The sequence below is a fragment of the Vollenhovia emeryi genome, unplaced genomic scaffold, assembly GCF_000949405.1.
Source record: "Vollenhovia emeryi isolate VEMERY1.0 unplaced genomic scaffold, V.emery_V1.0 DF939206.1, whole genome shotgun sequence".
In the NCBI taxonomy this organism is placed as follows: Eukaryota; Metazoa; Arthropoda; class Insecta; order Hymenoptera; family Formicidae; genus Vollenhovia; species Vollenhovia emeryi.
The window spans coordinates 401,186-415,425 of record NW_011967160.1 but is presented as its reverse complement, the minus strand read 5'-3'; the positions used below and the strand labels follow the sequence as shown (position 1 = coordinate 415,425).

Below are 14,240 nucleotides of genomic sequence, written 5' to 3'. Positions count from 1 at the left end.
GATGAAACGATGACAATGAGAGAAAGAGAAAGAAAGAGAGAGAGAAAGAGAGAGAGAGAGAGGAGGGGAGGGAGAAGAAGGAAAAAGAGAAGATAGGAAGAACGTAACGTCGCCACGATGCCACGTTAAACGCGGTTCAACGCGTTGATAACGTATCATTCTCGGCGCTACGTCCCGCTCTCGAGATGCATGCGACGTCGGTGACTGCGAGGGGGGGGGGGAAATTAATCTCCCGGGATAGTGGTCGGTTTGATAATCGGGGAGGGGGGGAGGTGGTTTCCCCGTGGACGAGGATGGCTCCACTTACTTGGGCGCCACGTCGGAGTATCTCGAGTCGTGGTGCGACGTGCTCTGGTGGGCGTCGGGGATCCTCTCGCGTTCGTATCCCACCGCTGGCCCGTCGTAGCTCTCGACGTACGCCGCGGGATGGTGCCTGCTGTGGGACACGTGCTTCTTGTCGTGGACACTGCAATCAGACGTTTCCGTCAGACATCGCCCATCCCCCGCACCGTCGAGGAGCGCTCGTCATGCGAGTTAGAGACGCGGGGTGCGTGTCGTTACGCTAACAAGCCGCGCGGTGTATCTGTTAGGAACGTCCGGTTCGGCGTTTCCCAAATTCTCGACCCTGGGTCTCCTGCGGAAAGACCTGGTCCCCGTCCTTCCTGAAATTTGAGACCCGGGGGACTCGACGCAGCGTTCGCGTTCCCTCGAGCTCAGGTAAACGTTCCTTTGGGAAACGCTTCTCCGGGTGGTGCGTTTTAACGGCGAAACTGCGCGCGCGAGCTCGCAGAATGATGAATTGCGCCTCGATGCTCGGTAGACTGCGGTGTCACCGTAGGTCGTCGTTTTGCACGGCGGGACGACACGTGGATCGGGCGCGGATGGAATTAAGTTGACGTGGAACTGAATGAGACGGGACGAGACATGCTGGATCGGATTTTAAGTCGGAGACCTAAATGCGCTGACTCACTTGGATTCGCTCCGATTTACTCTGTAAATTGAAGATGAATTTAATGGGGAGACTCGGACTCTGTCCGCGTATCTAATCACTATGCGAGCTCGGTATGCAGCCTCTACGGTCGAAGAAACACTTCCCAGACGATCGCAGCCGGTGTACGCTTAATCTAAAAGCCGTAATCTATCCGCATAACGTATGTTCCTCCTAGCGAAGCTCCTAAGCAGAAAATATCATTGCTACGTTAGCGACAGAGGTATGGTCGAACAAGCGGAAAATAAAACCCAGAACGTTTAACGAAATTCAACACGCAATGTGTTCGTATCACGAACAACAAGCGGAGAAAGAATTAGGGCGAGGTAAGGAGGTGCCTGTTACGTGCAATCGTGTAGAAATTAAGATATCGGCGAAAGACATTCGACATACACTAGAGTGATATAAATAGATTCCTCATTGTTCAAACGTATATGTTCTTCTTTCTTTAAATAGCAAGCGTACGCGGATGACACATCGCAAAAACTTCATGTCATCCGTGTACTTTTACCTTCTTCGCTTGACTAGACAGTCTTACTCGACCATATGTAACACATTCATGCCTTTTATAGTTTTCTATAATCAATGTGTATCAGGAAAATATATGCTGTTGTACTAATGTTCAGGATGACTAAAAGGGACAATGTTAAAAAGAGGTCATTTTTCAAAAGCGACTTTTGGCGTTTTCAGTGTTGAAATATAATAAATACAAGTAGCCACGGAAAATTCATAGGACAACTACAAAATGTTACGTATTAGAAAATTATTAGGTGTGAATCATGAGATATTTACAGAATATATAATACATAAAATAGTTTGTAGGAAAAAATCAATATGTCAGTTATCAGTCAAGTGCACGTGTACTCGATTAACTTTCAAAGTCTTGTTCTTCTCGAAAACGAGGCCTTATTCGAAAACATTAGTCGTATTATTTTGTCTTATTTGAATCATAAAGTCACCTTCACAGCTATTTAGGATACCGTGTATTTTAAGTATCCTTGTATATAACACTATTATAATATTCACTAGAATTTCATTTCAGTTCAAATAAAGATTGACTTAAATATTACGTGTTATAAAAGACAGCAACAAAGTATCCATTTAGGTACGTCACTCAAGTGTAAAACCGACTCTATTAAAATTACTAGCTCGTGAGTGCTGATGTAGTGGCTCATTTTCTCTGTTCGCTGGCGATCGAAAGGGCAAAGAAGAAGTAAAAAGCAATATATTTCAAATAAGATTTTGTTCGAAATATTACCAGAAAGTGAACCACTGTACGGCCTACGGGGTGGAAAACGGAGTAACATTGTGTCGCTTCGAACAACTTGTATCGCACAGAGAGTTACGACAAGTTTTATATACACATGCGTATATCTCGGGATACGTGGGACATGCGAGCACACTTTGGCTTTGTCGTGGTATACTTACTGGGCGAGGGGTATGTTATCCCTGTCTGCGTACGCGTCATACAAATATTCACTGTAACGGAGCGTGTTAGCGGTTAGATTCCAACAACCATTCCACACATTAGACAGCTACTTTAAACATAATCTAAGCTACCGCGATGGACCGCGACCGATCGATTAAGTGAGATCTTTCACAAACTCTCGCTGTGGCCCGCAGTCAGCAAGAGAATGCGCGCTCGAGATGTAATCGGGGCATTGTGTTTTGCAAACGCCGAAATAGCGCAAGTAACTTAGTTGAAATAGTACTGGTAACTTTTCAACGGTACAAAATCATCCTCAATAACTGTAAACAAGAATTGTTAATTAATACATTATGTAAGAAACTTTAAATCAGACACGGGGTATATCTTAGGCAATTATTGCTGCTTCGAACAAAGGATAAGTTTCTGAGACCGAGGGAACAATTTCGAACCTGGAAATCCTTTCAGAATTTCCGGGATCGGACTTCTTTCTTTGTAAATGAAAGAACGAGGACATGCCGATATAAAAAATGTTACAAAGCGCGAATAAGTACATGCTATGATATATGGAAGCTCGAGAGTAACTACGAGACGGAAATAAAAGAATTGACAGTTTCTACATGAGAGGTGCTCAGGGATTCGTTGTACGTTGAGGCTCGCAGAGAAAAGAAAGGAAAAAAAAGCCTTGTCGCCTCCGAAGTTTAACGTATAATGCGTCTCATCATCTCGTGTATTTCAACTTCATTCGGATTCGTAATCGACACCTGGGACGTTAATCAACGGTTTGGTGAATGACTCGTGTTTAATGCACGATCTCGATTGACAATGGATCTACCAAAGACACATTAGTATCTCAAATATATCGTCATGCACCATAGATTGTATGAGGAGTCAAGAACAATTAAAGATACGTCTCTTGGGTCGCAGTCGTGAATTGCTACATCAGCTAGAAAAAGAGTAGACACTTACGCTTCGACAAGAGGCCCCGGGTATGGATCCGACTTTTGGTACAGAGCGCTCAGCTTCACACAGAGCACTATCGTTGGTATGAATAGGATCAAGCACCAGCCGACGCTCGCCCAGAAGCCGTTCTATATATAAATGCAAATAGAATCATGAATATTAATTCTTAGCGAGGTCTGTTTAATTTTGCAACGCGTTGCCGGATACTTTAGTTATCGCCCGGCGCGACAAGTTTACTCGTCAGCTACGAGACAGGTCTCTGAAGGTTGAAAAATTTAATGAAATTTACCGAAAGCCCATAATAAACGCGTTACCGCACAGTTTGATAGCCACGCGTGGATTTACGGATTTGCGAACGCGCATAGCGCAAGTGAGTGCGATACTCACAAATGGATCCAAAATCCTGTTGCATCCTGCCACGAGGGTTGCATTATAAGCATTCGACACGGGGGCACATCTTCCAATCTTGAACATTGCAGATTCAATGACGTGCTCGAGGAAATTGTCCACTTGGTGTAGGAATGCATTGCCAAATTTAGTGGCGAGCTAATCAACAATGACATTATATGTTAACATAAATAATCATGTAACACATACTATGTAACACGCAATATAGCAAAAGTATCTCTAGTAAAAGCAATGAGATACGTACGTATTGAACGTATTCCGGCCCGTCCTTGTTTAAGAATTGCTGCGCCTTGGTAACCTCATCCACTAGATCGTGAATAGCGTCCGCCATCGAGCTATGATTGAACTTAATGTTCTCCTGAAGCGTCAGCGCGTTCGCGCTCAATTGCTCGCTGAGCGTGGCCATGGGCATAACCAAGTCTCTGTGATAATGTTCCAAGTCATGCGCATTCTTCTCGAGACTGAGCCTGATTTCCTCTTGTCCCTCCGGCAATTTCGCGGAAACTTCTCGCAGCTGTTTGGCAAGATGTTCCAAGTTAATATTCGTGATGTTCTCGGCGAGCAGCTCGGCGTACTGGTAGAACTTGATGTCGCTGAGGCCGCTCTGCGCTAGATCGTTCAGCTTGGATCTCGCGCTATCCTTCAGGATCACCACGCCGGGAGAGAGACTGATCTTTCGGCGCAGCTGCTGGATAGTGTCATTGATGTCGTAACGCCCACTGTAATCGCGCAGGCTCTCAACGTCAAACACATTTTTCAGATTCAGCACGTTGTAAAGCGTCTCGTTCTCGTGGCATTTGCTGTAACGGGAAGGAATCGAGGGTCACATATCGGTAAATTTATCGTCTTCCATATTCAGCGCACACGGGACAGTTTTATTCTCTAAAATCAGTTTACGTGACGCTTATTACACGACTGATAAACAGACCCAGACTTCTGCAGAAAATTACATAAATGAGAGATTACTTGTCAGTCACGAGAATACGGACTTCCTCGGGATTTTATCGAATGTCAAATGCAAGCAAACACGTATGTACTTACGTTACAATGTAGCTCATATTAATATGCGCATTAGGATTTTTCGGGTAGAGTATTCTCTTGATCTGCACGAGCTCGTCGACCAGCTCGAACATCCTGTTGTCCTTCGGATTCTTCAAGGGCTCGCAGATACCACGTTGAGCCATAACGCCGGTTATCATATGAACAACGGTTATAACCATCAGGACGCTCGTCAAAAGGAAGATAATCCACACAGCCCTGCGATTCGAAGCATTAGCGGTTATAAAAAAGGGGAAACGGCAATAGCAACCCCGGCGATATTATTTTAACGACTTTTGCAACCTACATCATGAGAAACCGTGCGCCAGACCCCTTATTACAGCAATCATCTCCGTATCCGTCTGGACGCTTTCCGCAAATACCGCAGAACAGACCGCACGTCAAACACATTAAGACAGTCAGAAGAATACCGGATATACCAAGGCCAAGATAATATCTGAAATAAACCATGTGGGGCGATTATTCGGCGTCCCCTGTAAATTCTAATGCGCCTCACAATGCACCTATCTCGAGTTTGCTTCTTCTACGAACCTGTAAGGCGAATACTGATTTATATTGCTCCGGGCAACTTCCAAGTGTCGCATGTAAACCTTATCTATGTCGACATTTATCCTGTCGATGAGGGCAGTCATATTATTGGCGATGCTCGCCAGGAAGTTACAGGCCCGTCGGATGCTCGCGCTGACCACGGGGATCGTCTGATTAACGGCGTGCTGTATATCCTTCTGGATCTTGAGAAACGAATCCCTGCCCTGGCTCACCTCCGACACTATATTGCTCTCCATGAGCACGGTGATGTTATGCAACGCGAACGTAACATCCGGCAGCTGAAAAGTGCCACGATATGCTTTTAATTGGCATTAACGAAATGGGTAATAAGGGTTCGCCACACATAGAACGGATTAAAATTCTCTTGCTGAATATTTCGTGCTAAATGCGACCTCCAAAGCTACAAGACAAGCCGGAAGACACGAGATTCTCGGAGTGTCACGGAATCTAATTTTGCGGGGCACGCGAACGCATGGGGACATAAATAAAAGAGGATACGTATGTGTTGCATGAATATTTTAATATCTGGACATATGAATAATATAAAATAAAAATATGTATGACCGCAATCTGAGAATAACTTATCCCAGGGTAAAAAAGTAAAAGATAAAAAGACTACGTAAACATATATTTTCATACCGCTAAAAACTCTTATACTTTAAAATCACTTCTCTTTCACATACGCGACATTCCACTTTTCACGCATTACCTTTTGATATCAGATTACCCGTGTAATTTTTTCATAACGAAAATATCATGGAAGATCCTCGTTTGCCGCAGCTTTTCAATGTTTAAATATGTTTACAAATAAATTCTAGACTGAAATAATATCATGACGAATCCATTGTGGGATTAATTGAGGAGCGTATTTTCGTTTATTTCGGCTCCCCGAAAATCTAGGACGCGAAAAGATTTTCTCTTTCAGTCGCTCTCATAACTCAAAAGTGATCGATGGACTCAATATATTTTTGCTAAGGACAAATTATCATATTGGCCAAGGAAACTCTGTTGTTAAGAAAATAACGCGCAAAAAAAGTGGGACATCCTGCGTATGAAATACATTCTTTTTAATCGTTGTTTTATAAAACAACATAAAAGTTTTTACGCTTGTACTCGACAGAGAAGTGCAAATAATAAAGTAATGTGCTCTCAGAGAGAAATTTAACGTACTTGCGTAACGTATACATTCAGCAAATGTCTCTATTCGTGCAAGTTACTTTGCAAAATTAATCGAATAATGCAAATAAATATATTCACATATATAAAACGAGATACACATGAATAAGGAAACCGCATGCTTCTGCTTACAACTTACAGATACTAGAAGCTATTTGTGGCAAGCATGGAATCAAATGAATTTATGCAGTATTTCACCCTCGTACACTAATGATCACGCGATTATATCAATGACTACTGTTCCGTAACTAATACTCGACGTTAATGAAGATGTTTTGCAATAAATTACAATAAGCAATAATTGCACTGGTCTACAAGATGTATCCGAATTTACGAATTTACTTGCACCGATGTGCCATGCATTATATCAACTATCTTTTGTAATTTAATTAATTCAAATGTAACGCTGTCGATATAAAAGCGTCGTCGTGAAGAATTCTTATTCAACCTAGTCGCTCCGGTGAGATTTGTTTGTCGTGACATTAGTGACTTTATTTTAAGAAGCTTTATTATGAGCAAACGAAAGCCAAGGCAAGCCTTGTACAAAATCTACCGTTTCAATACATTTAAAAATCACTGTTTTCAATGCACTTAGACCTCGAGATAACATTTGCTTGAAGATAGCGAGCACAATGCCGTGATTGCTGAAAAAAGGTATCTCGTCTCTTCGTCAAATCGATCGTTTTATATATCGAGGTCCGAAGGCATTTTTATTACATTTCATTACATTGCAGAAAAAGATTTCTTTCATTGTAAAATCATACCTTTGGGAAGTAACGGTCCATGTACTGCGTGTAAACAAGGAAAATGCTCGTAATTAACCACAGGTAATTAGCTAAGGTAGTATCTACGACGATAAGAAACGACTTGCGTCTTGCTTACCTTATCGAAGTCCACCTGTACCGACATCTGATTCACTTTGTAGTCGTGCAGAACCCGTTGGCACTTGTCAGTCGTACACGCAGCCAGCGTGTGAAGAAGGTTTTTCTTGACGCCACGAACGACTGAAGAACCACATTTACATTTCGCTTTTGAGACTATGCTTTGATGAGACGTTTTGTTATTATAGACTTGTGTATAATTAAAACTATATGCAACAGCTATTAATGTACTTAGTATTTTGATTCAATTACCGAGCAGTTAATTAGTTACACGTTATCACGCAATAGCGTGTGTAACGATTTAATGAAGAAAAGATACAAGAGTTTCGTGCTTTTTTCAAATGTCTAAAGATTATGATATTTACAGAAATCGATAGAATGACAAAATTAAAATAATATATTCTACACAATATATCGTAAATTTTGAATCTTATAAATTTGCCTCAAACGTGTGGAAAGAGTATCTTCACTTTTCGCAGTTTCAGTACAATTCTTTCTCTCCGCGAGGAAGAAGAGACACAAAGTCGATTGGTTTTTCCAATTTCGAGATCGGGGAAAAACAGAACGGGCTGCGTACCAATGTCCAATTGGCTGGCGTTTATCCGCAATTCCTGCGTAATCTTATTCATCAATCTCAGGTCCTCCCTGATCGACTCCAAGCCGGCGACGATGTCGTTCAGATTCGTCAGGGAGACAGCGTGCGAGTATTCCGCCAGTTGCTCGGTAACGATTTTGCCGCTGGCCTGCAGGATATTGTTGAGCGTAACTTCCAGCTCCTCGGGATTGGTCTTGAGCAAATTGTCGATCTCCTGCTTCGTGGTAGTCAAGTAGAGCTTGACGTCCTTCAGACTAGTCTTGGCTTTGCACGGAAGCTCTTTGGTTCCCTCCTGCATGTACTCGTTCGTCACGAAGGCACACACCACGCCGAATCTGCAGTTAATTGTCGGCGTGTCTACGTTTTATTAGAGCGACGAGACGGCGGTACGGAAATAGAATTCCATTACCGGATTTTATACGAGGCTGCCGTTAAACATATTTGACATCTACGAATATTAATATCGTATTTTACGAAAGCGGATTAAATTGCATTCGGGACGATTAAATTTCCCGGGGAGAGGGGTAAGTTAATTATCGTGCAACGCATAACGCATTGAGATGTATTCATTAGTGCCTCAAGAGGGAGGAAGCAAGCGAGTTGCGGGAATTTCCGAGCTTCGCGGAATCATATAACGATCATGTATCAGTTATAAAACACCAGAGGGAACTTTTATTACCGTATGTTCTATTTATCGTTTTTGTTCCCCTTCTGGTACCACGAGTAACGAAACGATTAAGTAAGACTCGATGTTGCATTAAATTAATCCGTTTACGTCTAACTTCTTTTTTTTTTGAGAACAAAAATATCTTTAGTTCAATTATCTTTCCAGATTTCTCAGGATAGTTGAGCGAAGCAGAATAGAAACAGATAAGAATTCAAGACGGTGAATGCAAGGAATAAAATATTTTTAAATTGTTTCCGATAAATTGTGTATTACGAGATTCTCACGGGGTCGCTGCACGAAAATGATATCAAAATATAAAAAGTCTAAAATCGAATATCCTGCACAGTGAATGCAAGAAATTTAATATCTTTCAATTCTAATGAAAGTTTCTTACTAAAGTTACTAAAACAAAATCGCAAAATCTAGATACAGCTTATGAGATACAGTTTTTAAATTATAACAAAGTGCATTGATTGAACTACATTTGATGAAGTCTAAAAGTTTGCAATCTAATCTGTTCTGCGTATACCGATCAATAGCATCGTTATATTCTTCTGTCATCCAAATATAGATTTTTATTCTGCCTTTATCTTGTACCCGGCGTAAACGTCATGAAAAAATTAAACTGTGTATTCGAGTAAAAATTAACTGCTTGCGTAATCGTCGCGCAAAAATATCTCTTTGCATTAATTGAACGTTTCATCATTAATTCGACAAGTTTTCCGAATAATTTTACAACGCTTTTTCACATTTCATATCGGTAATATTTTTTTATTTAAGCAAGTGAGTGGATTCAAACGAGTCCCGTTTGATCTTAATAGTATAATATAGCCAGAGATATAATTTCTTAAGCAAGTTGGGACACAGATGTGAAAGGCTCAACGCGACTGTTCTAAATTATACTCCGACTCGGTAAAAAAAAGCCCCCCCCCCCCACTTACAGAATGATAGTGGCGACCCCGATCAACAAGATGCTGAGCATAATCTTCCTGCAGTGATCATGCTTTTTGTCGAAGGGCTGGCTCCGAGCACCGCAGTGCCCCGCGCATCTGCAACAGCAGAAGAAGAGACCCGCGCAAGGGAGAATAGCTGCCAGGATGAGTCCGATCAGAGCGAGGCTGGCTAGTCCGCCGTAGTGCGTCACTATTATCTTCCACTCCTTCAGAGGATCCGCGAAAACCGGCGTACCGTCGACCAGAGTGATCATACCTGCAAAAGAAAAGCGGAGACACGTCTCGCGTGATTATCGGCCGCTTCTCGCCGGGTAGGAACGTTACCGCGAGACCGGGGGATTCGATTAAAAGAAACTGGTTCTAGTCGACCGGGTTACGGGACTCGGCTAAATCGTCTTTCACTTGTCTCCACGCTTCGAGCCGCAATACAGAAAAACAGGCCGCGTTACTGCAACGCGGGCCGAGGATTGCGGGCGGCGCCAATTTCTTGGCAACGGCAAAATTTCTCTGCAGTCGTAAGCTCGGGGTCAGGTTTACATAACTTCCATGCCGAAGCCGTTAAAAAATGACGGAATTTATTACGCCAGAAGGGAGCGTCTCGGATAGGATCTCGTTACGTGGACCGAACAAGATCATCTCCGATGCAAAGGGTGAACGCTTTCGTTGAACTTCGAGGGGATGACGCGACACGAGGTAGAATCGATTGCCGAAGAAGAAATGCGTAGCGAATCTGCGTATTCGGGAACAGCTGATAGCCTAGCGTCCTTTACGCGGTGGGGATAAACGGAGAGGGAGAAACCGGGCCGATCGAGGACGCGCCGAATGTAGGTCATAGGTCAGGGTGCCGGAAGGGTTGCTAGGTCGCCACGGAAAACAACGAGGACGGGCGGACGGATAGCGAAAATTCATCTGCCGGGTAGCGTAACCCAAGGAAATGGGTCAGAGCTCCAGTCGGTCGACTGGCCAGCCAGCCGGTCGGTCGGTTGGTCGATGGCGCTTACGGATTGCCAGCCGTTAGCTGGATCGATCTACATCCGGTGATCTCCCATGCTCTTATCCGCGCTCGCGTGTACGCACGCGCGATGTTATCGCGGCCGCGGGTCGTAACGAGATCGGGGCGAAACCCGGAGGACCCGTCGCGAGTAACCCCCTCCCCGGGCGGGACGCGTCATATCCTGGGGCTGCTCTCAGGCAGCCCGAGGCGCCCATGAAGAGGGTAATGCGCAACGAAACGCTCGGGTTAATCCCCCCGCGACACCGCTCTCGGTCGATCCCAGGAGATGGCACGCTTGATTTTATATAACGAGATCACGTTGCATCTGCGCCGCTCGCTCTAGAAATCGCATTTGTCGCGAATCACCGCACCGGTCGCGCGGTCCAGTGACGCGTGAAAGGATTCCTCTCTCTTTGTTCTTATTAGGCGCTCGCTCGGGGAAGACGCTGCCCCGCGCTCTTGGCCTGCGACGCGAAAATGTACACTAATGGCAGTTAAATGGGAATTTAGTACCTCTGCAAAGTCGGCACAGTTCTTGAGAATTCTGATTCGCTTCTCCGAAAAAGTTCTCGGCGCGGTTCAAAAAGGGCCCCCCGACAACTTAAATACAAAGATGAGAACGTCAGGAGAATGCCAATTTCATTAAATTGACAATGGTAGATAAACCGAGTTCATTTTTTACTAAAGATAATAGACTACTTTTAATCGGGAATGGCACGTAAGAATCTCAATTGAGAGAAGGACATAAGGTACAATTGTTGTCGCACCTGTACACTATTTTAACGAAAGGAGGGTTTGCTTATTGTCACCAGTAATGATTAAAAATTGAGACGGGAAACTTATAGTCAACCCAACTGGCTAGTTATTCAATTAGTTTATTACACAACGTTTCGACCCTATTCTTTTGGGTCCTTTTCGAGTGATACCAAGTCAGTCATCGTCGCCGAATAAGACAGAGTCGAGTAATAAAATATACGTATACGTGTGAGCACTGTGGTAGCTGGCACTCGAACTGTATTTTAACTTTCGAAAGAATCGATTGCATAATCTAGAAGTAAATCTCCTTTTTATTGTGATCGCAGATGAGAAAATGGACGGAATAGTTTTGCTCCGGAAGTATCTCGGGAATGAAAGAAAGCGTGGATGAATTCACTGGCAGAGCCACGAAATCGCTCGAAGGGAGATATGTATATTAGATTCGAACACGGCGGCCATTAGTTGATTTAGCGAGACGATTAAATGGATTCTGCCAGATATTCGCCTAATTGGAATTGCACATCTCTATGGCCCGTCTGCATAGGTTCTCTCGAAAGCGCAGCTCGTTTGCAGACTGTCGAATCAAAGCGGAGGCCACTGTCAATCAAGTTTCATGAATCGCGGACACGGGGAGGGTTTCGAGGACGGCGCTAGTTAGCAATAGGCAGCGGTAATGGCGACAGAAAGAACGGGCCGTGATTGGACGTGGCACTCGTTAGGGAGCGTGTATGCAGAGCGTTCGGCGAAAACTTGAGCGGGGGTTCAAGTTTGATGGCCGCCGCCGGGAGCGACCCGTACTTTGTTCTAAAAATTGAGCCCCGGCGACGCAATCTCCGATAATATCCGACGTGAAACTGGACGGATAGGGAAATTTTGTTGCTATTTAGATTCTCGAAGCTCGTTGACCACCGCGGTATCTATAAATAAGGCCTCGCTTATGATAAGCAGGGCAGCGCAGGGATGCGTTTTATAGGAGGCGGCAAAATCTATAATCCGTTTTTGACGCGGAAAAGGACGCTGGTGACGTCGCCGGCGTGCAATGACCGTTTGATAAAAAAGCGCCTCTTCGTCGAGGTTGCGCGAATGACGGAACGACATCCCTGGACTCCTTGACACTCTTCGTGCCGACTATTGCCACCGATTCGGAATTCGTTCGGGAAATACCACCTCTCTTTCGGCAAATAAACAGAGACGACGTTGCGTTCAACATATTTCAATTTTCAGTACTTGCATTCCGACGCGTAACATTGCGGCTTGTTACGTAAAAGCGTGGCGTAGTCGTACACGCATTAAGGCCTGTGTCCACGATGCTAGAACTTGGTCCAAGTTCTAGTTCCGAGAAATGTCTAGCCAATCGATTTACAGCTTTTACGGAATAGCTGCAAGTTGATTGAAGTTTGTTTCATCGAAACAATATATGTATGCTTACACGAAACATTATTTGTATGTGTAAAAAGAATTGTTAGACATTAGGCTGGCAGATGGTTTACTTGTTTGATTCCGACGTTTCGACCATACGGGTTGTGATCCTTTTCAAGGAATTTGATAATTGATATTACGTCACCGATATTAAATTAAAAACGGAGGTTTGACATCGATCTCTGTTCGAAGGCACGTCCGTCCGACATAGCGACCACAGTAGGACCTTGAAAACCCAAATTTTATCTTTCTTCTTCTAACGAAGGGAAAATTCTAACGTAGAGGGAAAAAGATATATGTACGTACATTTTTTTCACGTATTTTCTATCAAACAATAATGTTGTTTGAATAAAACAATAATATCGTTTAGATCAAAGAGAATATACTTTTGTTTCCAATATTTTATTTCAGACGAAGATATATATATATTTTATTTGAAATTCAAACAAATGATTTGTTTGAACCATTCCAAACTTGTTTGGAGACAACAAAATTTATTAAAACTTGGACCAAGTTCCAGCACCGTGGACCTTTACACGCGGAGTCGTGTTACACAGCCAATCCTCCTCGGGGCCGCATATTAATTTTCGACGGTCGATTCGCAGACAGAAAATATGCCGGAAACGTGTTACGCTCGACAGGACGCGCGCATGGAGCACGGCTCGTCCGCGCCGAATTTCCCGAAACTGGGACGCCGCGATTCGGCATGAGAAACGACCACTCGGAGAATTTGTCCTCGTTTGCGAGGAAACGACTTGGTTCTCTCGGGCACTTGTTCCCGCTTTCGGGACAACAAACGATCTCTCCCCCGTTTAGGTTTACGACTAATGGTTAGTACTACGGTCTATTCGCGGTCTATTTGCAGTCCGACCTTTACTGGGACGTACAAAAAACGCGCTGCTCGCGCGTTTAATTTGCAGAAATTGACGATGAGTTTTTTCCTAACAATGCCGAGCGGCAGAAGGAGCATCTGTGTAGCATCTGCGTACAGCAATACGAAGTGGATATTTCACTGAGCGAGCGAGCAATCGTGCACCTCACGGCAGACTCACTGTCGTGCAGGTAAGGGTTTCGATCGATTTCCCGCAGTCATTGACCTCCATGGTTACGTTAATGCCGCCGTTACCGCCGCCGCGTGAGTTGGAGTCGCGGTCTTTTAACGATTCCCACGTTTTGTCATGTGCAATGATTCCGGTCGAATCCTTTTCCGGCAACGTAGAAATAATGCAATAAAATTAACAATCTTTCTTTATACGTTCCGCATTTTTTTTTCAAAAGGATCTAGTCCTAGTTGCAGGCAACGTATGTGATTCCCTTCTCAGAGGAATCGCGAGTAGAAACTGTCAGGAATAATTTCTAATCGTTAAAGTTGCAAAACGACACGCTAAAGCGGCGTTGACAGGCGC

The 14,240-nt window shown here is 43.9% G+C and overlaps 1 protein-coding gene across 6 annotated transcripts in view; it reads right to left on the bottom strand.

Moving 5' to 3' along the window:
* The window catches only part of LOC105561496 (prominin-like protein), a 49,599-nt gene that overhangs the window by 1,934 nt on the left and 33,425 nt on the right, over window positions 1–14,240 (bottom strand). Inside the window, exons 2-14 of one of the 6 annotated variants that reach the window (XM_012011532.1) lie at window positions 9,654–9,921; window positions 8,028–8,380; window positions 7,452–7,573; window positions 7,334–7,357; window positions 6,709–6,720; window positions 5,376–5,671; window positions 5,131–5,280; window positions 4,827–5,042; window positions 4,030–4,585; window positions 3,765–3,923; window positions 3,384–3,505; window positions 2,417–2,467; window positions 308–466 (exon numbers count right to left, since the gene is read on the bottom strand). In XM_012011532.1, coding sequence (XP_011866922.1) covers window positions 308–466; window positions 2,417–2,467; window positions 3,384–3,505; window positions 3,765–3,923; window positions 4,030–4,585; window positions 4,827–5,042; window positions 5,131–5,280; window positions 5,376–5,671; window positions 6,709–6,720; window positions 7,334–7,357; window positions 7,452–7,573; window positions 8,028–8,380; window positions 9,654–9,921 — 2,488 coding nt within the window. The other 5 variants (XM_012011535.1, XM_012011533.1, XM_012011537.1 and 2 more) reach the window with 5 other exon arrangements.